We start from the raw sequence: 23909 nt of genomic DNA on the forward strand, positions 1-23909 counted from the left end.
CATCACAATTAAAAGAACCAAAGGCTTAAACTACTTCAGTCTGTCTGCTTTATTTCAGTCAGTAATTTATTGAGATGCACCTGTATATGTCTACATATCTCTTTGATTTCATAAGATCTTGCATAAGACATAAGTCTGTCAATTTAGCTTGGTCCTCTCCCTTCACAGCTAACATCTGTAAGTGACATGGACATTTTACTTGGTCTTTTCTGGTCTGAAATGTGGTAATTAAGTGTCATTAATTGACATTCCCCCCAGTATGTAATTACAGACAGAGAGAGGGACAGCAGCAAAGAGAGAAACAGCTTTAAATTACTCATTCATGTGTGCAGTGGAAAGTTTAGCCATCTTGTAAGAAGCATAGATTTACATAGGTCATCCTCAATTACTCTGGAATGATTTTTGGTTATGGTGCTGGTTTCATTTCTTTCCAGAAGACTGTGAGGTGAGCACAATTACATCTGCCGTTTAACCTCCTAGCCCTCGATTTAGAATTGACCCTGTCATGACAGACTCAGATCAGAATAAAATACGATGACGATCAGTTAATGCGACTGAGGTAATTGTTGCAAACGATCCCGTTTGGAGAGAGACTGAAGTAATGATTTGCACAGCGATTGGTCTGACACGACTGATCATGGCAAAACTTTCTGACAAGACCTTCTGATCTATCTATTCTTTAACTTGAGGTTGTTTTTGTTCTTTAAATAAGTGTCTTTTGCTTACTAAGGCACCATTCGGTTTGGTCAAATATACAGTAAAAACAGTGTGCATTGTGTAATTTGATTACAAAATTGTTTTCTATTTTAATATATTTTTTACATCTAATTTATTCTTGTGCTGGCAAAACGAATTATCCGCCAGTCTTCAGTGTCACATGATCCTTCAGAAATCATTTTTATATGCTGACTTGGTGCTCAAGAAACATTTCTTGTTAACAATAATTAAAAAATACTAACATATTATGTGTGATTAAGAGTAATCATTTCTGGCTTTACTAAAATGTTTATTGCCTGTCCATTAAATAATTTTAGCCATTTTTGTTGACAAGAATAAAAAATAGAACAGGAAATGAAGGGGAAAGAGAGGTGAATGAAAAATGTTGCAAGCCAGATTCAAACTTTAGCCACACCTCTGATCGATAATAAAACCTCTTGAGCCTTGACTCTGTTATGTAAGGTGATGGAAGTGGGAAATGACTCTGGACTAAAAGTCTTGATGAACTTTGCTATAAAAATATCTTCATCAAACACAGGTTGCGAGTAGATCTCATGTGTGACTATCCTTCACACCTGGAGTAAAGAAGTCAAGCAAATTGAAGTGCAGGTTGCCTTCACATTACGACGGGTTCCAATCACACCTCCCACACGCCAGCCAATCAATTCTCATGCTTCACAGCACCTCCCACGCAAGTGTTCCCACACCGACCACGCGAATGTTACACCCCGATAACCACGAGAGGGAGAGAGAAATGGAGAGGGAGAAAGACAGACAGGTGGACAGACAGAGATGTATTCCTTCACAGCTGTTTTCTGTGAAAACAAATTAAAGTACCCCATGAGTACTTCAATTGTCACCTCATAAAAGCTTTAAAAAAAAAAAAAAGATGTCAAATATGAGAAGAGCTACAAAAAGGATGGGATAGACAGCCAAGAATAAGAGGGATGGCAGACGAGACATTTTTTTCGGCCACGCTTTTCTATAATGAAAGTGTATGAGCACATCAAGGTCCAAAACTGCAAAACAAAAAAATAAATTAAAAAAACACCATAAAATTATACTTTTATGGTGTTAGCTTTCTCATTTTGAAGCTTAATAGCTTGATAAATTATAGTGAAACCTGGATATTCTCCAGAGAAAGTCATATGGAGCAACATGGGAGTGAGTAAATAATAACACAGTTGGTGAAATATTCCTCGAAGTTCATGCAGGAAACACTGTTAGAGCTCCACAGATCAACTCTGATAACTCTGTCTTCCCATTACTATGCAAATGACAGGGATCAATTGTTATTGATCATGCAGGTTCTCTCAAAATGAATCTGTTTGATTTTTTTGTCCAACACCAGTCTCCGTTCTGCGTACAAGGGTTTATAAAAGCAGTGTGACGGCAGAAGATAAAGAAAGAAGTCTTAGAAGAATGGCCTCAAAAAAAGGGGAGAAGGAAACAGATAGATTGAACTAAAAAGAAAATGGCCTTGAGACAGGTGTTGACATCATACTAAGTGTAAAAGTACTGGTGCTGAAACACTTCCATAAAGTTCTATACGTAAAGCTGTAAGTTGCATAAAGAGTTATATAAAGTCTGTTTAAATATAGCTTCAGCTGTTTTTATCAATGACTCACAACATTTTCTATAACTATTAGATTCAGACACTCGTGCGTCTACTTTGGCCCGCACCTGGACAGAGAATACAGGTGAGGCTGGTGCCATGATGGCAGCCATTCACTTACACAGCAAGAGCTGAAATGGCCAGCATATCTAATATGCAGAAATTGCATACAAATTCTGATCCACACAGATATGAGTTAAATTAGCTTCCAGACTGTTCCCCTTGACTCTAAGTTGTTGCAGATCTTTAAACCTGTTATGCTGGCTTTGTGTAACTAAGGTTGGATTAAAGTATCACCAAATTCAGAATGAACGACAATTAAAACAGTTTAATAGAACAATTTAATGATTTAAACATAAAAAAAAAGAATTGTAGAACAATTCTGTGATTCTAAGAAAAAGCAGATGCAAAAATAGCATGATGTACATATGTATATGCTTAAACACTTTCCATGTGCGTGCATGTCTGTGTAAGTGTGTGAGTGAACGCATGTGTGTGCACGTCACAGCTGGGTATATAAGTGCCTCTCTCCCTCCTTCCTGAGAATACCCACATTCATTCTCCTCCAAGCTCACAAAACAGATTAAGGTAAGAGATCCTATCTATCTATCTATCTATTCTTTAACTTTAGAGTCAAACATTAGAGTAACAGAAGATAATTGTAAACAGTGCTTGATAACTTTCTTGTCTTTCTAAAATGATTTACTTAATACTTTTTATCTATATAGGCTTAAAATATCTTTAATCCTTTACACCGAGTTGACAAAAAGTCTGAAAAAATAGTTAATTTGTTACATTAAATAACATTATATTCCTTGTTATTTTCTATTATGTATTGATTACTGATGATAAAATATTGATATTGATTACATTTAAAGGATAAATCATTTTTTTTTACTTAACTTAAATTTAAATTTTGCGTATTTAAAACCAAATTAAAATAAGAATCAAAATGTGATATTTATATTAAAATTAATAATGAAAAACGGTATATCAGTAAATAATAAATTAAATAAACTAAACCGTATATCAGTAACAATACAAGTAAATATATAAATGTAATATTAATAATAATAAAATAAACAATTAAATAAAAAAAACATTCAATTGTATGGCAGTAAAAACAAACAATTAGAACATAATAAAATTAGAAATAATACATTTTTTAAAAATATGCAAATACATTTAATATTCATAATAATAAAATTTATAATACAATTTAAAAAGAAAATGCATAAAATTGTATGGCAGCAAAAAACTAGGAAGTCTTAAAAAAAAGGATTTCTTTTAACATACTTGCCTCTCTCTGCTCCTCCTCTAGTTCACATTTGCAGGATGAACAGCGGGGTGTGCGTGTGTGTGATCCTGGCTGCGCTTTCTGCCTCCTGTTTGGGTCGGCCCCGCTCCTCTTCCCCTGACACTGATGACAGCCCGCTCCCCTCGCAGCTGGATGCCAGTTTAAGTGGGCACCACCGGGTCGTCCGCTCCACCAGCCTCACCCTCAAACAGCAGCCAGCAGACACAGACCCAGACACCCGTGCCAACCTCAGCCAACTGCTGGCCAAACTCATCTCCAAAAAAGGTGAGAGACAATTAAACAACCAACAATGATCCACAATGACAGAAAGAATGACAACGGTTTTCAATTGTCTTGAAAACCAAAAAATGTAGCTTCAGCAAATGCTTGGTTTTCTGCACAGACAGAAACACAAAGAATGAGTAACAGTGAAACTAACTCATACTGCAGTACATACATAAATGGACAACAGGAAGAGCTGGAAGGAGAAGCAGACAAATCTGCTCTTTCTCTGTTTCCATCTCTTCTGCTCTCCCTTTCGTGTTTGACTTTCATGCTCATTTTTTCTCAGTGTATGTCCTTGTGTATGAACACAGTGTTTCTTTTTCAATCATTTGAAAACTAGCCATGAGCTCAGCATTTCCTTTTAAAAAATATATTTTTTAAATATGTGCTAAAAAATCTAAAATGCTAATTGGCTTATTCTTCGCTACACATAAACACAGAAATACTCAATAAAAAAAAAATTTAGAGCAAGTTCATTTTTAGGAGGACAACAACAGGAAGGTAAAATAACAAACGAGCAGATAAAATCATTACATGAAACTACAGGTTTCCACATAACGAAAGGAAAACCTTTGTCACGCACTGTACAGTAGCTCCAGGTTAGCGTTGCTGGGCACTCACAAACACAAACACAGCCGAGTGAAGCATGTTTATGCCCGAGGTGTACAAGGGGCGGATATTTTTGGGTCAGGTGTGCACCATTAAATTGCGTAACCACTCATTAGGGCGTCTCCTATTCAAAGGGGATCTAACTATTATCATTCCTAATCACAGGAACGGGGAATTGCGCCTCTGAACATGCAAGCTCAATGTGACATGACATTTTATTAAACACTAAATTGTAAACAAGGAGCATCTGTAATGTGTGTTTGTGCATGTGGATCAGGTTTTTCATACATTATAGTGTCCAAATATTCCCACAAGGATAAAATGGGAAGCCTTTATGGTCTCCAAAAGGAAAATAGTTTCATAAACAGATAAATAATGTCTAAAAATGCTGAGAAGTTTTCTTCAAGAGTTAAATTTAGGTTAGGGGGCAGATAATATCATTAGCCCAGTATATTAAAAACAGCCAATGGAACGTCCAATGTGTGTGTACGTGATGAAAACATTCAGTGTGTGTGTGTGTGGTGGGAACTAACTGATCCCATTAATGAGAGTCCTAGTTTCTCACCGTACTCAGTTTCTCACTAAGGTCAGCTCTCTCTCTCTTTTAATAACTGTGAGTAGGAGGTGCAAGCTTCACACATGTCAGCATGTCACAACAAGTCTACAACTACAAAGAAATGATAGTATGTATAGTGTGTTAAAATTCTCCCATCTGTTGCAAACAGTATCACACCCTTGACAACAGATTGAATGACACCTAACATGCTGTATGTAGCTGTAACGTTGCCCAATCATTGCCACACACAGTAGCGTGCCGCTCAACTCAATCGTGTTTTTTTTTTAAATCACATCTATTAAAAATAATTATTACAATTCACAGCAAGTCAAGAGAATCCTGACTGTTTAAATGCCATTTTGACACATCTAATAAAAAGCAAGAGTTCACACTGACATCTTTTTTGTTTTGTTTTGTTTTGCCATTAACACCATCAATCACTCACTCAAGTATGATTTATGTTTTAATGAGTGACAGAAAAAAAACTACATACAAAGCAACATTCATATATTACATCTTGCCATTTAGAACAGGTTTTATGTAAGAGATGTTAGAAAGTGATGATTTATACTGTAAATCATCAGTGTTTGAATGGAACTAACTCCAGAGATGTGTATATATAGAAATCCACTTTTTCTACTTATACATATTTATACCATGTCACTCACTACTAGTTATATACAGTATTTAGGATGTTAAGAGATTTTGCATTAACTTCTTTCTTTCTTTCTCTCCTAGGTTCTGTTCATCGCAGCTCCTCCAAGAACAACAGAGCAAACAGCATTAACCACCGGATAAAAGATCGGGATTACGTGGGCTGGATGGATTTTGGCCGCCGGAGTGCTGAGGAATATGAATACTCATCATAAAATCCATATATATCACCTGGTTCCTCATCTACAAATAAAGAATATATTTATTACTACTATTGTTATTATTATTTTAATGTACATTTAAGAAACCAGTATAATGCAATATATACATATGCCTAATTTTGCAAAAAAAAAGACAAAAAAGTCTCAAAGTATTGTTGTTGTTTTTCAGTCTTGTCATTTTATTTGTCACATATGCAGTGCTTTTTGCATAAAGAGAACCATTAAGCTGATGTGCTTGTCAGATTCATGAAACCACAGTTTTCAATAAATCAGGTCAGCATTCAACTTTGGCCTTAAATCCTACAGACTCCAGCAGTTTGTCCATCAAAACAGCTCGCGACCACAAGAACTCGCTTTTAATGGAAGGAAATGGCTTAACAAGACTTTGCGGCTCAGGAAGCCTCTTTGCTTGAAAAGAAAGTGAAAAATCAATAAATGAGTAAATGAATTAATGGAGGAAATACTTTAAAGCAACATTAAGTGGAGGCATTGGAAACATTTCTGGTTAAAAAAGACGATTTGAATTATTCAGATGCTCTACTAAGACAAAGACAAAGAAAGTAGAAAGAGTTAGAAAAGAGAGGGTAGAAGGTTCCTTATACTTTAAGGCAGACTCAAGGGATTTATTGAGCTTCATACACTGTCCAAGGGTAAAGATTTTCATTTGACAGGCACACAGAGACGGAAATAGACTGGAAGACAGACAGATGCAATAGACCTCTCTTTATAATAACATGCCAACCATCAAGCTGCAGAGGATATGGCATATGTCTTCAGACTGGTCAGCCACCACATACACGTACGTCACTGTCTACTATAATTAGACAATATTTAGATGCCCAAGAGCTGGACAGAACTGTCATATTCAAAACATCACCCTTTTCCTCCACTGACCCTTAATAAAGGCGAAATGCTACTGAGGTGTAATTTAATACTGGCCAATGAGAACGAATGTTAATCGCATCAAACCCTCAATTATAGATCTAATCCAACATCGAAGACGTATTACATCACATTAGACCACCAGTGGATTGGATTCAGCTTGTCATTATTTAGTCAAATGGGAATAAAGTTATTGGAGTCAGTACTGTTGCTGGGCAGGAACACTGAACACTGAGGTAAAACTTTCTCATTGGGACCATTGGTTAGATTCTGGGTAGCTGTGTTATCTTAAACTTCTTGCCCTCATTTAAAATGATGAGCAATTGTTTGTGTTATTTTGTGTCTGGTTGAAGCAAATTCACAACCAAAACATGGATACTTATTTGTGACCAGAGATTAACATTCTCTGATGGACATCTCATGATATAATTGAAGATTTTTTCCCCCTAAAACATCTCTTATTGGATTTGCCCCCAAGCCAGTGGAAAAGTCATTGGAGTGCACAGTCATATTTAGTCTAACCTAAGAAACATCTTCAAATGATGCCCTACCTGCTTCAGGATATTAAATGCTACTGTTTGGGCTGATTCATCTTTATAGGTCATCTTTGTTGCTTATGAGAAATACTCCAGAGTAAATAATTCCAGTCCTGTTCTCATGGCAATACCACAAATAACCAGGTCTTTTTTTTTCCCCTTGGACACTTCATTTTGAGAGCATGTCTGAAGTAGGCAAGAACTGAAATTAGGTTAGCCGCCATCCTGTCTGGGATAACAAATTGCTACCTTTCACTTTTGTCTTGTACTTCTTCAAACAAACAATACCAAACAGTTATGGGAGAAATGCAACCCATTCACATTTCATATAATAGAGGAAACATTCTGAATGATCAAAACTATGAAACCAAGTCCAAATCATGCATAATATGAAAAAACACATAATATGACAAACCACTGCTTACCTCATTCCTGCGACAATTCTTCGAGCCATTTTGGAAAATGCGCCAAATTACTTCAGTTTACCTTTGCTTCTATTTACGGTTGTTTTAACATGTTAAGTCCTGAAATAAGGAAGGAAAACAAATGAGTGAAGACACACTGACCTCTAGTGACAGTTGTGGGTAGACAAGAAGCATACATTTTATTTCTCTGCATTTACAGTATTTTTATTTGAAAATAAAATAATTCAAACGAACATTATTGCGAAGTCACTAATCTAAAAGCCTTTCCCTTGTACGACCATTATCTGAGAGCGACTAAATCTCAAAAATGTTATGAAACAGGTGGTGTTAAACAGCACATTAGAACGTCTTAGTGCACATTTCAAATAACATGAAACAACAAAACAAGGTAAATGAATAAATAAAGCTAATAAAATCGCTATAAACACAAGTGCTCAGTGCTCATTAGTGCTCTCCAACGTTTTCCAGTTGTTCAGTAAAAACTCTGACATGACAGATGACTGAAATACAGGCACTCGCTTCTTTACATAGAAAACCAGCAAGACAGCAGCACTTTCTGAAATCAGTCTATACATGTAGCCAATAACCCTCAATTCATTCACCCACTCATCACATGAAAAACTACAACTGGCACTACATTATTAAAGATTTGTCTTCTAAAAAAAAAAGGTATAGACAGACCTGGGCCATCCTGTCAGTGAAGGACGTCCCTGAGACAGACAGATAAATATAGACAGAGTAATGGAGGAAAAGAGAGTTGGTTGAGGTGGGTGATTAAACCAATGCTGCACATCCTATCTGCTAGCATCAATACAGAAACTCAAATGCCATCCTTCAAAACCAGTAGGCAACCGTGGAAAATATTTTATAGTTGCCAAAAGCAGGAACAGAACACCATTGATTCCAGATCGATACATTTTCATATACCCTGTTAATGCCCTCAGCTCGAAAAATACACATCAAGTGTAATAACTGAACTTAGTTCTTATTCATAGTGAATGAACCATACATATGACTGCAGATTTTCTAGTTCATTTGGTTTTTGTAGATTTTTTCCTTCCTGCATGTGCACTGGCTGGAAAGTCAAAGTGAGGTCAAAGGTTACATATAATCAGCACCATCTCTACAGGATACATGTCACATCAGATTGTACAGGGCAAATCAAGGAGTTAGTGAGGAGAAAACATACAGACCTATTATAATGAATTAAAATAACACTTTAAACTACCATCTGCATATGTGTGTTTTTATTAAGATACAAATGAATATTCTCTCTTCATTTACTCACTTTCATGTTGTTCCAAATCTTTATGCATTTGATTCTTCTGCTGAACACAAAATAAGATATTTTCAAGAGTGTTTATAACCAAAGAGTTTTGGTTCCTATTGATTTCCACTGTATTTTTTTCTTTTTTGTATTTTATGCATTTGTTTCCTCTGCTGAGCACGAAAGAAGATATTGAATGTTTCGAATGTAAGTATGTTTATAACCAAACAGTTTTGGTTCCCAGTGATTTCAACTGTATTTTATTGTCCATAATGTTTAACTGTTTAGCTGCCAACATTTTTCAAAACATCTTCTGTGTTCAGCAGAAAAAGGAAATACAGGTTTGAAACAACATGTAAATAATGTCAAAACGTTTCTTCTGAAAAGGCCAACAAAAGTCAAAGAGGTCCAATAATTTTGTCTTCTGTGAAGTCAGATTTGGAATAATATAAGGGTGAGTAAATGTCAGAATTTTCTTTCTTTTTTTGGGAGGGGGGTGAATTATCACTTTAGGTGAGAGTGTTTTTTAGTGTATATTACAAGTTATGACTAGAATTATGTGTTAGTAAGTTAGTGAGGTACAATCCCCTGATTGTGTGATTCATTATTATGCATAACTTATTATTTAAGACTTGTTTGCTTGGGTAGTTTAGGAGCCAGTAGCATTTCGTCCCCTTGAGGGCCGGGCCCCTTCATTGCCATACTGGCCCCAACCATAGCAGGATAGCTTCGATTCCTCCTCATACCTTCGTTTAGTGGACTAAAGGGGGACCCTGCCCTCCGAAGCCCACCCAAAGGACCTATAAGTGGGCTTGGCCTTGGAATCCCTCCCCCCGTTGCCCCAGAAGCCCCAGGGCTTGCCAACCCCAACCTTTTCAGCTTATCAACCAAGTTGAGACTGTACATACTGACATCAGTTTGGCTCTCACAGTCTTTAGCCTGAGCCCCAGACACCCCTGCCACCTCTTTCAAAATAGACCTTGCTGGCTTGGAAGCCAAGAAGTTTTCATAGGATGGGCTCTTGAAAGAGAAAGGCATGGAGGTGTCTGCATCAGAAACCGCTGAACCTGGGCTGGGAGTGCAACGGGTGGGGGAATTTGGTGGAGTGATGGGTCTGTTCGGGTCGGGAGGTGGAGGAGGAAGAACTGAGGTGGAGAAGAGGACTCCTCCGCTTCCTCTGTCCCAGCTCTGAGGCTGGTACACGGCAGCAGAGATGCCCCTCTCCTGCAGGAGGCGAACCAGGCCCAAAGATGTGCTGAAGGTTTTGGTGGAGTCCCGCAGGTTGGTGAAGGACTGAGACTGGGACAGACTCATTCTCCGAGGGGTACACGGCGTGGCGGCAGGAGTTGAGCGCAGACTGCTTGATACCACGCAGGACGAGGTGGGGACGGGGTTTAAACTGGACAGAAAAGCAGAAAATGATGTGCCAACTGGCTAGTCAGTTATTGTCTCAGTTAGAGGACAGTACATTACCTGGGTGTCACCCTTGTGAGCTCATCAGATGGATGGAGGATTTTGCAGGTGGTGAAGGTGTAGGTTGAACTTGTGTGAGCCATGCATTTGCCTGGGAAATACACTGGAAAAGATACAAAAGTTGAGAGTCAAACAAACAGAGCTTTCATTTATTTTTGTCTAAATGAATAATTTATGAAAGTTATGAAAAGTATTATATACATATAATACACTTTTCCTGGAAAAGTTAATTTATTTCAGTAATTCAACTCAAATTGTGAAACTTGTGTATTAAATAAATTCAGTGCACACAGACTGAAGTAGTTTAAGTATTTGGTTCTTTTAATTTTGATGATGTTGGCTCGCATTTAACAAAAACCCACCAATTCACTATCTCAACAAATTAGAATATGGTGACATGCCAATCAGCTAATCAACTCAAAATACCCGCAAAGGTTTCCTGAGCCTTCAGAATGGTCTCTCAGTTTGGTTCACTAGGCTACACAATCATGGGGAAGACTGCTGATCTGACAGTTGTCCAGAAGACAATCATTGACACCCTTCACAAGGAGGGTAAGTCACAAACACTCATTGCCAAAGAAGCTGGCTGTTCACAGAGTGCTGTATCCAAGCATGTTAACAGTAAGTTGAGTGGAAGAAAAAAGTGCGGAAGAAAAAGATGCACAACCAACCTAGAGAACCACAGCCTTATGAGGATTGTCAAGCAAAATCAATTCAAGAATTTGAGTGAACTTCACAAGGAACGGACTGAGGCTGGGGTCAAGGCATCAAGAGCCACCACACACAGACGTGTCAAGGAATTTGGCTACAGTTGTCGTATTCCTCTTGTTAAGCCACACCTGAACCACAGACGACGTCAGAGGCGTCTTACCTGGGCTAAGGAGAAGAAGAACTGGACTGTTGCCCAGTGGTCCAAAGTCCTCTTTTCAGATGAGAGCAAGTTTTGTATTTCTTTTGGAAACCAAGGTCCTAGAGTCTGGAGGAAGGGTGGAGAAGCTCATAGCCCAAGTTGCTTGAAGTCCAGTGTTAAGTTCCCACAGTCTGTGATGATTTGGGGTGCAATGTCATCTGCTGGTGTTAGTCCATTGTGTTTTTTGAAAACCAAAGTCACTGCACCTGTTTACCAAGACATTTTGGAGCACTTCATACTTCCTTCTGCTGACCAGCTTTTTGAAGATGCTGATTTCATTTTCCAGCAGGATTTTGGCCAGCAAACTCACCAGACCTGAACCCCATAGAGAATGTCAAGAGGAAAATGAGAAATGAGACCAAAAAATGCAGATGAGCTGAAGGCCACTGCCAAAGAAACCTGGGCTTCCATACCACCTCAGCAGTGCCACAAACTGATCACCTCCATGCCACGTCGAATTGAGGCAGTAATTAAAGCAAAAGGAGCCCCTACCAAGTATTGAGTACATGTACAGTAAATGAACATACTTTCCAGAAGGAAAACAATTCACTAAAAATGTTTGTTTTTTTTGGTCTTATGAAGTATTCTAATTTGTTGAGATAGTGACTTTGTGGGTTTTTGTTAAATGTGAGCCAAAATCATCACAATTAAAAGAACCAAAGACTTAAACTACTTCAGTCTGTGTGCACTGAATTTATTTAATACACGAGTTTCACAATTTGAGTTGAATTACTGAAATAAATGAACTTTTCCACGACATTCGAATTTACTGAGATGCACCTGTGTGTATCCATGTGTGTGTGTGTGTATATATATATATATATATATATATATATATATATATATATATATATATATATATATATTAGTGCAGTCAAACGATTAATCACGATTAATTGCATCTAAAATAAAAGTTTTTGTTTTCATAATGTATCAGTGTATAAATGTGTATATTTTTTATGTATATATAAATACAAACACATGCATGTATATATTTAAGAGAAATATGTTATATATAATATAAAATATAAGAATACAAATATATAAATATATATACACATCTAAATATTTTCAAAATATACACCATATGTGTATTTATATATACATAATAAATATACACAGTACATATACATTTATTATGTAAACAAAATCTTTTATTTTGGATGTTATTAATCGCGATTATAGTATTTATATGTCCAGGACAATGGGCAAATGTACAGTTTTTATTTATTATTTTTAAATAAATAAATACATTTTATATTTAGTTTAGATACTAAAGTCATTATTTCATTTAAGAACTAGACACAGCAAATATATAGTTCAATTAATTTTGTCTAAATTAATATTTACCAAATACATGGTTTTAAAATAACTTGAGAAATCTGTTAGGTTAACATATAGAAAATTGTTTGTTTTGATTTTTTAAATAAATAAACACTAATAAAAAAATATATAGCTCATAGTGAATAAGAATTCTCTCTCTCTATTTTATATATATACACACACACACACACACACACACATTTACACAATGTATGTCCATATTATACATACAAAAAAAAGTTTTCTTAGCAACATAGTATTATAATGTCAGTCTTTGAATCAAGTTTTTGAGTATAAGACACAAAACTTACTTGAGAACTCTATGGAAGCGTGACCTGTGCTGAGACATGGTGACGGGGAGGCTGAGGGGGCGAGGCTATGGGCAGGAGGGACACTGGAATTGGATGTGGTTGTGGTTGTGGTGGGAAGGTTCTGAAAATACTGCTCTCCAGGTTCATCTTCCTCATAATCGGCATAGTGATATACTTCCTCCAGGTCCAGCTCCAAGGGACGGAAGCCTTTCGGGACCACACCAGGTCGAGCATCCAGGATACCACCCAGATTAGGCTGAGCCAACTGCTGCCAGTGCTGAAGCGTAGCTGAGCCTAGGAAAAGAAAAAGACACGAGGGACGCTGAGAAGTGTGTGATTATATAACCTTATTTACACAGCAGCTACATCAGGTCAGCGTGAAAACAAACACATGTTAAAAATGGTGCAATGATGTGATAATGAAAAATATAGAATGAAGGAAAGAAAGAATGAGAATATCAAAAGGAACAAGAAGCAGTGACTTTATTGAAAATGAAGAGAAATTTCAGAACACAGACTTTAAACAAAATGAGAGGTGAAAAAATATGAGAAAGTAAAAGAATTACAGAAACAAAATATGGATGAAGAGTAAGACAAAGTGAAAATGTCCATTTTCATTTTTTGTCCATTAGGTGGCAGTAATAAAATACGAAATGGAACTTCTTCCTCCAAGAGCTTTCACAACAAACTTTAAAATCAGTATTTCAATCACTACTTCATGCAGCTTTAGCACATTTCATCACGACACTAGAATATATATAACTGATCAGACTCTTTCACATCTCACATACACAGTTTAGCATAGATGACACACAAATTAAGTCCTGCCTTTTTCATCATACTAAAGAGTATTTATAGAATATATGAATATGCATAACAGTACCATCATATGCAAAATAATTTGCATTAGCCATGTAATACAGTGGAGGGAGTTTTTCTTTCAAAATTTCCATTTGTTTGAAATGAAAGGTTTAGGTGACAGAATTTTTCATTCTGGTGAACTATTTCTTACATTTATCAATTTTCAAAAGTATACCATAACCTGATCGCTAGTGTAAATGTATCCAGGAGCGGGATTCTCTGAAGTACGAGTGTTTGCGAGGATGCATTAGCCCCCACAGTGAATTGAAAAACATCATAGTGGGTGGACGTGGCCTGGAACGGTAACGAAGAAATGTCTTAGGATAGACATTTTGGGTATTTCGGTCACCTTCCAGAGGTTTGACAATCTGGAGCTTGTCGGGAAGATAGGGCCGGCTGGCCCAAGCGCCCAGGGACATAATGCTCTCGCTGTGCACCAGCCTGTTTGAGTAATCTCCACTGTCCGCTGGCTCTCGATTACGCCTCTCCCGCTCCCCCTCGAAGAAGAGACGCTCGCTCAGACAGTTCTGCCGTCGCAGAGACAGTCGCCTCAGAGCGAGTTTGAGCTCCTCAGAGCCAGATCGCTTCTCAGGGGCGTCCACACTGCAGTCAGAAAACAAGGACAGTTGTGTGGTTGAAAACAAGGCTCATTCTTAGGTTATTTGTTTAAAATCATTTTAAAGGATGCTGAAATTAGTCACATTATTTGATAGCTTTAACTTTGTTTATTCTGTAAGGCAAAATTTATGCAAAAATAATTTAATTATTTATTTATGATTCTCAAAGCAGCTGCTCATATGATAAATCAAAAGCTCAAATGTGATTTCATTTCTTCATTTGGGGTAGCAACAAAAAATATCAATCCAGTACAACCCTATCCTAATTAAAACTATAATTAAATAATCCAAAAATAAAAATAGGCCTACTCAAAGAAACATCCCAAACAATGAATAAAATGTTCAAATGATGAATCAAAAGTTTAAACCTTCATTGCAAATGGGAAATCAAATGCTTAAACTGATCAATTATCAAATCAACTATCAACCTTATAACAGTAACATAGTGTGAATTATTATATCTAGTACTAGAACCTATTCAAATGATAAGTACATCAATTGTAATGAGTTGAATTAAGTGTAGGTAAAAAATATGACTTTTGGAAGTTCAGCTCTGACCTTTTCAAAAGAAAATATTAATGAAATAAAACAAATTCCTGAAATCTTCTAATACAAATGCCATTGATTCCTGAGAATGACCCTCTAGCTCAAATTCAAGTGTGCCAGTGGCTTTCAGTCCCATGAATATTTAACATACATATATTGTTTCCCCAGCAAAGTAGCGATGATTCACTTAAAGGTCAATTTCAAGTTATTCGCTTACAGCCTCTGTAAACATGACCTCATAATAGACTCACGCAGCATCTGAGGGGCCGGTCTCCTGGAGCATGCTCTGTGTACGGTTATCAGGCGCTGCATTGTTGCTATTGCTGTCAGAGAGGGCGGAGCCAAGGGAGGAGAGCGTCTGATTGGACCCAGGGATGTTGGTAGCAGAATTAGCAGATCGCTGTCTGACAGACTGGTTGATGTTCTTCACGGTCTCAAACACACGCTTATGACGAACCTTGAGACAAAAGCTCTTTTTGTTACGAGATATTTAACTAATTCGGATTATGGCAATGATAGAAAATATGCTGTATTGGAAAGGAAAAACAGGGAGGAACATTTCAAACCTCTGTTCTTCATTGTCAGGATTCTCCAGACTCAATTCCTTCCTCATGGTTCCCTCAATTTCAGCAGCCAGGGAGTCCTAAAACACACATGCACACAACACAATATCTACATAGCGATCTTTTATAGAGGACTGTCACTGATCCTTTACATGCTGCATTCAATCTTAAAAAAGAAAAAACAAGAACTACCAGATTTCAGAATAGCTTTTTCCAGTAGGCATAAAAACTCTAAATTCTACCATGTAATTTTGTAATATTGTAAGTTTTTATGTGTGTGTGGGACGCCTCATACCGGCAGAAAATTCCTTGTATGTTATGCATACCTGGCCAATAAAATGTTGATGACGATGAAAAAATATTAAAATTTAAAATAACTGTTTACTATTTTAATATATTTTAAAATATATGTTAGTCATGTGAAGGCAAAGCTGAATTTTACTGCACTGGCCTAGCATGAGTTATATAACTCTTTGTGTGTTTGTGTGTGTGTGTGTGTGTGTGTGTGTGTGTGTGTGTGTGTGTGTGTGTGTGTGTGTGTGTGTGTGTGTGTGTGTATGTGTGTGTGTGTGTGTTTACCATGGGAAAAAGTCCCAGAGGGTGATAGCGTCGAGGAGTTCCTGCGGACACACTGCGGTTCCGTAGGTTCTTGAGCTCCTCTTGAGCCTCATGGAGCATTTCAATGCACTCTGAGTATTTCTCCTCCAGCTCCTGCAGCTGTGTGTGTGAGGAACCAACAATTGTCAATAACATTCACACAGAAAGAATGAATTAATATATTATGAAGGTACATGTATGTTTTTGTATGGTGAAAAACTTGGAATATTGATTTATTATATCTAAAATAAAGTACCTCGACTGTAAGCTGTCTTTGAGCATCTTTAGCTGCCGAAAGGTGCTGAGAAAGTTCTTCGTTCTCGACAGCAAACTGTCCAAAACATACACAAACACATAAATCTCAGAACATCTTTATCTCACATATTGTACTATTCATTTACCAATAAAGTGAAAGAAGAAAGACGAAATGATTCTCACTGTTTTGGCTTTTTTCTGCAGGTCCACTATCTGAGAGAGAAGGTGTGTTATTTCCTCCTGTTGGCGAGAGGCATCTTCAGTTTTTTTGGCCAGTTCTTCTGCTATACTGGAGATCTGGATGCTGGACTGCCCTTTATGAGGAGAAAGGGTGGACTTATTTTCATTTTGTCAAAATATAGAGCAATACACCTCCACTTAATCCCTAAAACAACATATCCCTCACTTAGCTCTCTGACGCAGTCATTCACCAGCTGCTGTTCCTTCTCCTCATAGGACTCGGTCTCAGACTTCAGCTGACTCGCCTAAGGACAAAGATCAAGTGTGTCATTTTTAAAAGTTAAAATATAAATAAATCAAACTGTTTCATTCTGGTCCGTGTAATTCCAAAAAACATTCAATCATCAAATCAAGATGTGGCATTTAACAAAAGTAAAAAGATTGCAATCTTTGTATGGTGGAGTCAATAAACCTCCAGAAACATGAAATCCCATCCATGTTAGTTCACTGTGTTTTCAGAACGACTCTGAATTACAGAGGTTATAGACATTCGGTAAGATTTTCAATCTACTGTGATCACAGCATGCATGCACGCACAATAGAAATCAATTCTTTTTTTTATTCACACATGGAAATTGGGCAGAGGCACACACATTGCCCGGGGCCAAAATGTCTTCGCCTTAGTCTTGCCAGTTAGTGTTCCTCATATTTGTACATACACTACTATTCAAAATTGTTATTTAATTCATTTTAAGTGAAATCAATGCTTTTATTCAGCAAGGACGCATTAAATGATCAAAAGAGACAGTAAAGACATTTTCTACTTCCAGTAAAAACTGTACTTCTAACATTTCTGTTCTATCAAATAATTTATCCTTGCAACTACAGAAATAAATTAAAATAATTAAATTCAAATATATTAAAATAGAAAACAAAATTAGAATAATAAAATGACTGACAAAACTGCAATAAACTTTCACTATATTACCACTTTCTGCCCATTCCAAATGTTTGAATGGCAATGCGTTTCTAAATGTTGTACCTCTGATCTGAGAGAGAGATTTTCCTCCTCCAGGTCTCTGAGTTTTGCTGCAGAATGTCCAGAGAGGAACCACCACGGGCAGAAACTCCTGCCCTTCCCTGTTGACTCCTGATCCAGAAACAAAAGACTGTATGACTAAGAAATCAATCCTACTACGGGCATACTGCAATTCTGCTTGCTTTATTTTCATGAAAGAACAATTCTGATTCAACAGAAATAATAAGTGTTGAGGTTGTTGAAAACTGTTGTACATTATACATTTAAAACTACAGCCGAGAAGCCCTTAAAAACACCTGAGCTAATAATATCCTAACTGAAGCCAACAGAATCGGTTTCACTGGCCCGGAGCGATAGATAAAAGAGGGCCGGGTTATAAAACAGTGGACTGACGTGGGCGATCCAGACCCCTCTTCGATCTCCTCCACTGCATTAGTGTAGAACTGCAGGAGCTCATCTTTTAGATTCAACTCATGGTGCAGCTGAGCCACCTGTGCACAATAATATAAACACAATTTAAACAACAAGAATTCATTCATTAGTCACACTTCATTGCTAATTATGATTTCTCATATTATTACTAATATTATTACAGCCATGAACTGAGATCAACCATAAAAAAAGCTTCTGACAACTGAGAGCCAAATTCACTAAGAAGTGAACAGTATATCAGCAGGAGCAACTCATTTTTAATGAATTCCCACCAGAGAGAAAACTTGGTAATGAATCTGTACCTCCTCCCTGATGGTGCCCACTTGTTCCTCCAGGTATTCGTTCTGCTCTGACAGAACACGGTTCTTCTTCAGGAGGGACTGACCGATGCGGGCAGCGAGCTCCAGATCCCGCTCTTTCTGTAGAGTTGAGAAAAAGATTTGAAAATCCACTACCATTTAAAAGTTAAGGGTTGCTAAGATGCTTAAAAGTGTCTTATATTCACCAAGGCTGCATTTATTTGATTAAAAATACAGTAAAAATTGTGAATTATTATTATTTTTTTTATATAGTCTAAACTTTAATTTACTCCTGTGATGGCAAAGCAATGTGCTGCATAATATTTTTGTAAATACCGTGATTAATTTTGTTCAGGATTCTTTGAAAGTTCAGAACAGCATTGAAATAGAATTGTTGTGTTGCATTAGATGTATCTTTAGTGTCACTTTTAACCAATTTAATGCATCCTTGTTGAATAAAAGCATTATTTCAAAAATCTTAATGACCCCAGACTTTAGCATCATAATAAATACACAACTTCTTTTTGAACCTCACCTCCTCCAGAAGTCTTGTGACAGCGTCGATGTCATTGTAGGTCTTGGTCATCTGGCCCACTCGCTCAGCACATAGTACTGAAACACAAAACAAAAAAACACATTAAACAAACTAAAAAAAATTAAACAATAACCCAAAACATGTCTAAATTAAGAGTTCAGTACAATGAGGCAAAACCCCTACATCCTGACCTTAAAAATAACCCTGATAAGAGAACTCAAGCTTACAGACAAGTAATGTCAGTTTAAAGAGGAGGGAAAAAAGCTACTGGCTTGCTGACCTCGCACCATCATGCTCTTACAATAACATCAATGACAAACCATGCATGATTGCCCCGTGACTGTTTCCACAGTGCTGTTACTCAGCAACCCCATCCACACTGATCCTGCTTTAATGAGGACTGTATATCTAAAATCAGAGCTCAGCCTCGGGATATTGACTGTAAAGATATTAAACGCTTCCAGACTGGTGATGAGAAAGTTTTATGAGGACATACTCTCAGACTCTGGACAGAGCAAACAATAAGACAACCATGCTCTCTACACACACACACACACAGATATCAGAGGCCTCAGGCTTCATTCAAAAAGGAGAAAGAGTAAAAAGGAGTATGTGATTAGCTTTAAAGCACTTCTGAAACTCATCCAAAACTTTTACAGATAAAACTAGCCCACACCATGCAAAATAAACACCTCAAAATGTTCAAAAACACCCCTGACAATGAGAAATCAAAGCAGAAACTACTCAAGTAGAAACTGAAAGTGCAAATGCATGACTTTACCATCAGCATCCTGCTCATAGCACCACTCCAGCTCAGAGTCTTCTGCTCCCATGAGCTTGTGCATCCTTTTATTCCCTCTCCACTCAGCAGAGAGGAGAGGACCAGACCGAACCTTAGCGCTACACTTCCTTCCTCCCGTAACGGTACTGAGTGATGCTGAGAGTGTCAGTTACAGCAACAAGAGTAGAGTGACTATATTTAACACTACGATGAGAGAGAGAAAGAGAGAGAGAGACTGTGGGAGGGAAGGAATGAGACAGCAAAAAAAAAAAAAGAGAGAGAGATAAAAGTAATTAGCTTAGTTTTTCTATTAGCAGCGAAGCTTCAAACGCAGTGAAATTCATACGGGGGGATGTGGGACATGACGGTAATGTTGATATCACAAGGTCAAATGTAAAGGACTATAGTCTACAGTGTGAACTAGTGGGTCATTCATACTAGTTAGTGTAATGCTATGCCTCTGTCACATGACTATGCAATATTATCCATGATTATCATAAGATTATCCAACAAAATATAATTTATAATTTAAATATTTTTTTTAAGAAAATTCAATCTAAAATGACAATAAAGAAGTTTATAGTGTTACAAAAGACTTGTATTTTCAAATAATTGCTGTTCTTTTAAACTTTCTATTCATCAGAGAATCATGAAATGTATCCTGGTTCACATAAAAATATTAGGCAGCACAAAAATTCTGCTTTGCAATTACTGGAGTAAAATACATTTTAAATTATATTACAATAGAAAATAATTTTAAGTTTTTTTTTTTTTTTAAGTTCAACATTATTTCACAATATTACTGCTTTTACTGCATTTCCGGTCAAATAAATGCATCCCTTGTTCTGTGACGTTTTTCAAAAACATTAACTGATTAACTGATGTATGATACACTGTATATCTAAATTTCAAAGGACAATTACAAACTGAATTAAAAAATCTTCAAAATATTACACTTAAAAATGACATATAATCAAATAGCATAATTGTCAGTCCCTTGCTGGTTAATTTTAGTTGTTTATTTGGTCTTAGGCCATTTTTTTAATTATTTGTAAATTGGTTTACATGCCTGAACTTGACCAGAGCATGCTTCTGAAAGTCTGTAATATTCTATAAATCGAAATACTTGCTTAAAAAAAGAGGAATTTAAAGAGTAATGAATAACAGAAACACCCTAGTATTCTCTCTAGGATTAATTAAGTGCAGTTTTCCACTAGACTGGAATAATTCCTTTACTGTCAAGCAACTGAAATAAAATATCATTGCAGTCTGTCAGAAAAAGACTAGCCTACTTATTACATTATCAGTCATTATGGCAAAGGCAGAGCTGATTTCTGTCTTTGTCAGTATATATTAATATTCAGTAATATTCCATCTAGACAGAAAGCTGATATGAAGCACGATTCAGACAGTAAACATGACTCAGTAGGAGCTATATTGGCTTGAGTCAAGAGCTGTACACAATCATCCAACTAAACGTGTTTGAAACATTTAAACTAAAAAGTGTGTCAACTTATTATTGCTTTTCCACACTAGCACATGCAGCAGCCAATCAGTGAAACTTTAGAATCGTGCGTTAAAGTCTTTTACATTGATGCATGTGCGTCAGACTCTCCAATATGACTGATACCCTGGAGGGGAAATCTTTAACAGTTATGTAACCAGAACAAGTTTAAAAAATAAAGGCTGCTGAAAGGTTAATTACATAAATTCTCAGAATGCTAATGACAAGTTTAAGTTAAACTAAACAAGAGAGATATGTTCTGTTATACAAAAAAAAATAAAAAATGAGGGAAAAACTATTTAAAGTGGAAAAAACATACACTACTGTTCAACAGGGACAGTATGTTTTTTTATTTTTTTTATTAATACTTTATTCTTTTTGATTAATTAACTTTAAGGATGCATTCAATTTAAAAAAAAAATGACAGAAAAAAAAATGTAACAAGGTTTGCACAAAAATATTAAGCAGCTAAGTTCAGCTGTTTTCAGCACTGATAAAAAAAAGAAATGTCTCTTGAGCCCCAAATCAGCATATGATTTCTGAAGAATCACGTGACACTGAAGACTGGAGAAAGACTGCTGAAAATTCAGCTTTGACATCACAGGAATAAATTACGTTTTAAAAGTATTCAAATAGAAAACAGCTCTAACAGTAAATAGTAACAATATTGTTTTTGGTGAAAAATGCAGTCTTTGTGAGCACAGGAGTGTAAGACAAAACTTTACCGATCCCAAACTTTTGAACAGTAGTTGATCTTTTGTTATGAATACTTCTACATTCATATGAGATATTTATATGGTCGAACTTCTAACATTTATGTTTTAACTTACAAAACAGTTCACAGGTCACATTACAACAACAATATCAACAACTTCACAGAGGCGTGTAAAACAGTAATGGTAATACTGGTTACATAATATGTGTTCTGAGCATATATATAAGAGCTTACATCAGTTCACTTTATTTTAAACTCTGTATCTCACTCACCAAACAAGAGTGGATAGAGAAGAAACCAGCACCATCTACTGGCTGAGCCATGTCACACAACACACCACTCACAATTAACAATAAACATGATAAATACCAAATACCATAACATCTAACACCTATGAAAAATGAAAAATCAAAAACACAAAACCCATATTATATGGCGAGAAAAAAAAGGTTTTATCACAACTCAAATATCAGAGCACACTCCATTACATAAAAGGTAAAGGAATCTGCAGAACTCCAGTCTAGCAATTATTTAGGTAGCTACAAAAGTTTCAAAAGTGATGTTTTTTTTTCTGCCAACTATACCACGAAATATAACTTTGATTTATTAGCAATGCATTTTATATGTGCCAGTTTTCTTAACAAAATGTATTTTTTTATTTCAATTTTCATGCTTCTAAAACCGGCACAATGCAGAAATGTTAAACTAATGTTAAAATAAAAAGTGATTATTAATTGAGTTAGAGATCAAACATATGTGCAAATGTCTAAAGATTCAAAAATTTAAATACAAAAATGACAAAAGAAGTCTTGTTTTCTGAGAAATTGATCAAAATTGAGTTTATAATAAAAAAAAAAGTCAGTGGTCTTAAAAAAAGCCCATTTAATTCCAAGAGAAAACAAGTTTTCATACCCCACTTTCACAGATATTTGTTCTTGTTTTAAACATAAAAACACTTAATTTTGTTTAATTTCTCAGAAAACAAAACTTCATGTACAATTTAAATCTCAAGTAAATGTATTTTGATTTAAGGATATTTAGATATTTGCATTGAAACACAAAACAAAAATATTAAGGAAGATATTACTGTAGCACATGCCATGACTTTATGAATTTATGATTTTTTGCTCTGATTTAAGGCCTTTTAAAGGCCTTAATTTAAGGGAGGGCTGAATTAATACTTTTTAAGGCCTGCGGAACCCCTGTTAGTGGTCAAAATTCTTTCTAATGATAACAAGCCTGTTTCACTCACAAAAGTAGTTGAGCGTCTCCTCAATCTGCTCTGAGGTGAGGTCTATGCGTGTGTCGGGCGAGATGAGAGGTGTGTGGATCCAGTCGTCGTGCTCATAGCCATACACACAGTCTGCCCTCAGCCTGTAGACCGGCAACTGCTCCTCCAACAGACTGATAATCTCCACCTCAGGGAGCTCTGTGCTGTTACAAACATCTACAACAGAGAGAGACAGAGATGTGCAAATCAACACTAGTACGAAACAACACACATTCACACACGTTCTGACCTGTGATTGTTTCTGCGTCCCTGTAGTGGGCGTGTGGCGCTTGAGGCACTGGTTCCTCGGTTCCTTCGCCTACATACTGCTCTTCTGGGATGGGTCCAAGGTGTACAGGTTCTGAAGGGTCTGTTCTCGAGCACTCAGAACTGGACTCGTCCAGCTTGGCAACTTCTCAGTGAGATACTACAACATGTCCATCTTTGCCCCACTGTAAACAACACAGACCGATGAGATTAAAGATTATAAATCACAAAAAACTAAAGTATATGCTGTTTTAGGCCTGCTTCATTATTAGTTATCCAACGATCTTGCAGATAAATAATTTCATTAATAACCACAAACATGTAAGCCGGATCGTATTTGCTGCAGTTATCAAGGTTTATTTTTGAG

At 36.5% G+C, this 23909-nt stretch overlaps 2 protein-coding genes across 2 annotated transcripts; one reads left to right on the forward strand and one right to left on the reverse strand.

Moving 5' to 3' along the window:
* Positions 1-2785: 2785 nt before the first annotated feature.
* On the forward strand, positions 2786-6004 carry LOC109052385 (cholecystokinin-like). The gene is made up of 3 exons (XM_042744857.1): positions 2786-2920; positions 3654-3914; positions 5818-6004. Exons 2-3 carry the CDS (start codon positions 3668-3670, stop codon positions 5946-5948), a joined length of 378 nt encoding a protein of 125 aa, XP_042600791.1. The 5' UTR covers positions 2786-2920; positions 3654-3667; the 3' UTR covers positions 5949-6004.
* A 1943-nt stretch (positions 6005-7947) lies between these two features.
* On the reverse strand, positions 7948-23680 carry LOC109052403 (trafficking kinesin-binding protein 1-like). The gene is given in 17 exon segments (XM_042744856.1): positions 7948-10463; positions 10538-10640; positions 13082-13375; positions 14292-14545; positions 15357-15562; positions 15671-15748; positions 16248-16385; positions 16522-16596; positions 16704-16834; positions 16927-17005; positions 17743-17789; positions 17792-17850; positions 18133-18230; positions 18474-18590; positions 19006-19082; positions 23258-23452; positions 23526-23680. Coding segments are annotated over 15 exon segments (2508 nt in total). The 5' UTR covers positions 19057-19082; positions 23258-23452; positions 23526-23680; the 3' UTR covers positions 7948-9685.
* Between the last annotated feature and the right edge of the window lie 229 nt (positions 23681-23909).

The sequence above is a fragment of the Cyprinus carpio genome, chromosome B19 (assembly GCF_018340385.1).
Source record: "Cyprinus carpio isolate SPL01 chromosome B19, ASM1834038v1, whole genome shotgun sequence".
Classification (NCBI taxonomy): Eukaryota; Metazoa; Chordata; class Actinopteri; order Cypriniformes; family Cyprinidae; genus Cyprinus; species Cyprinus carpio.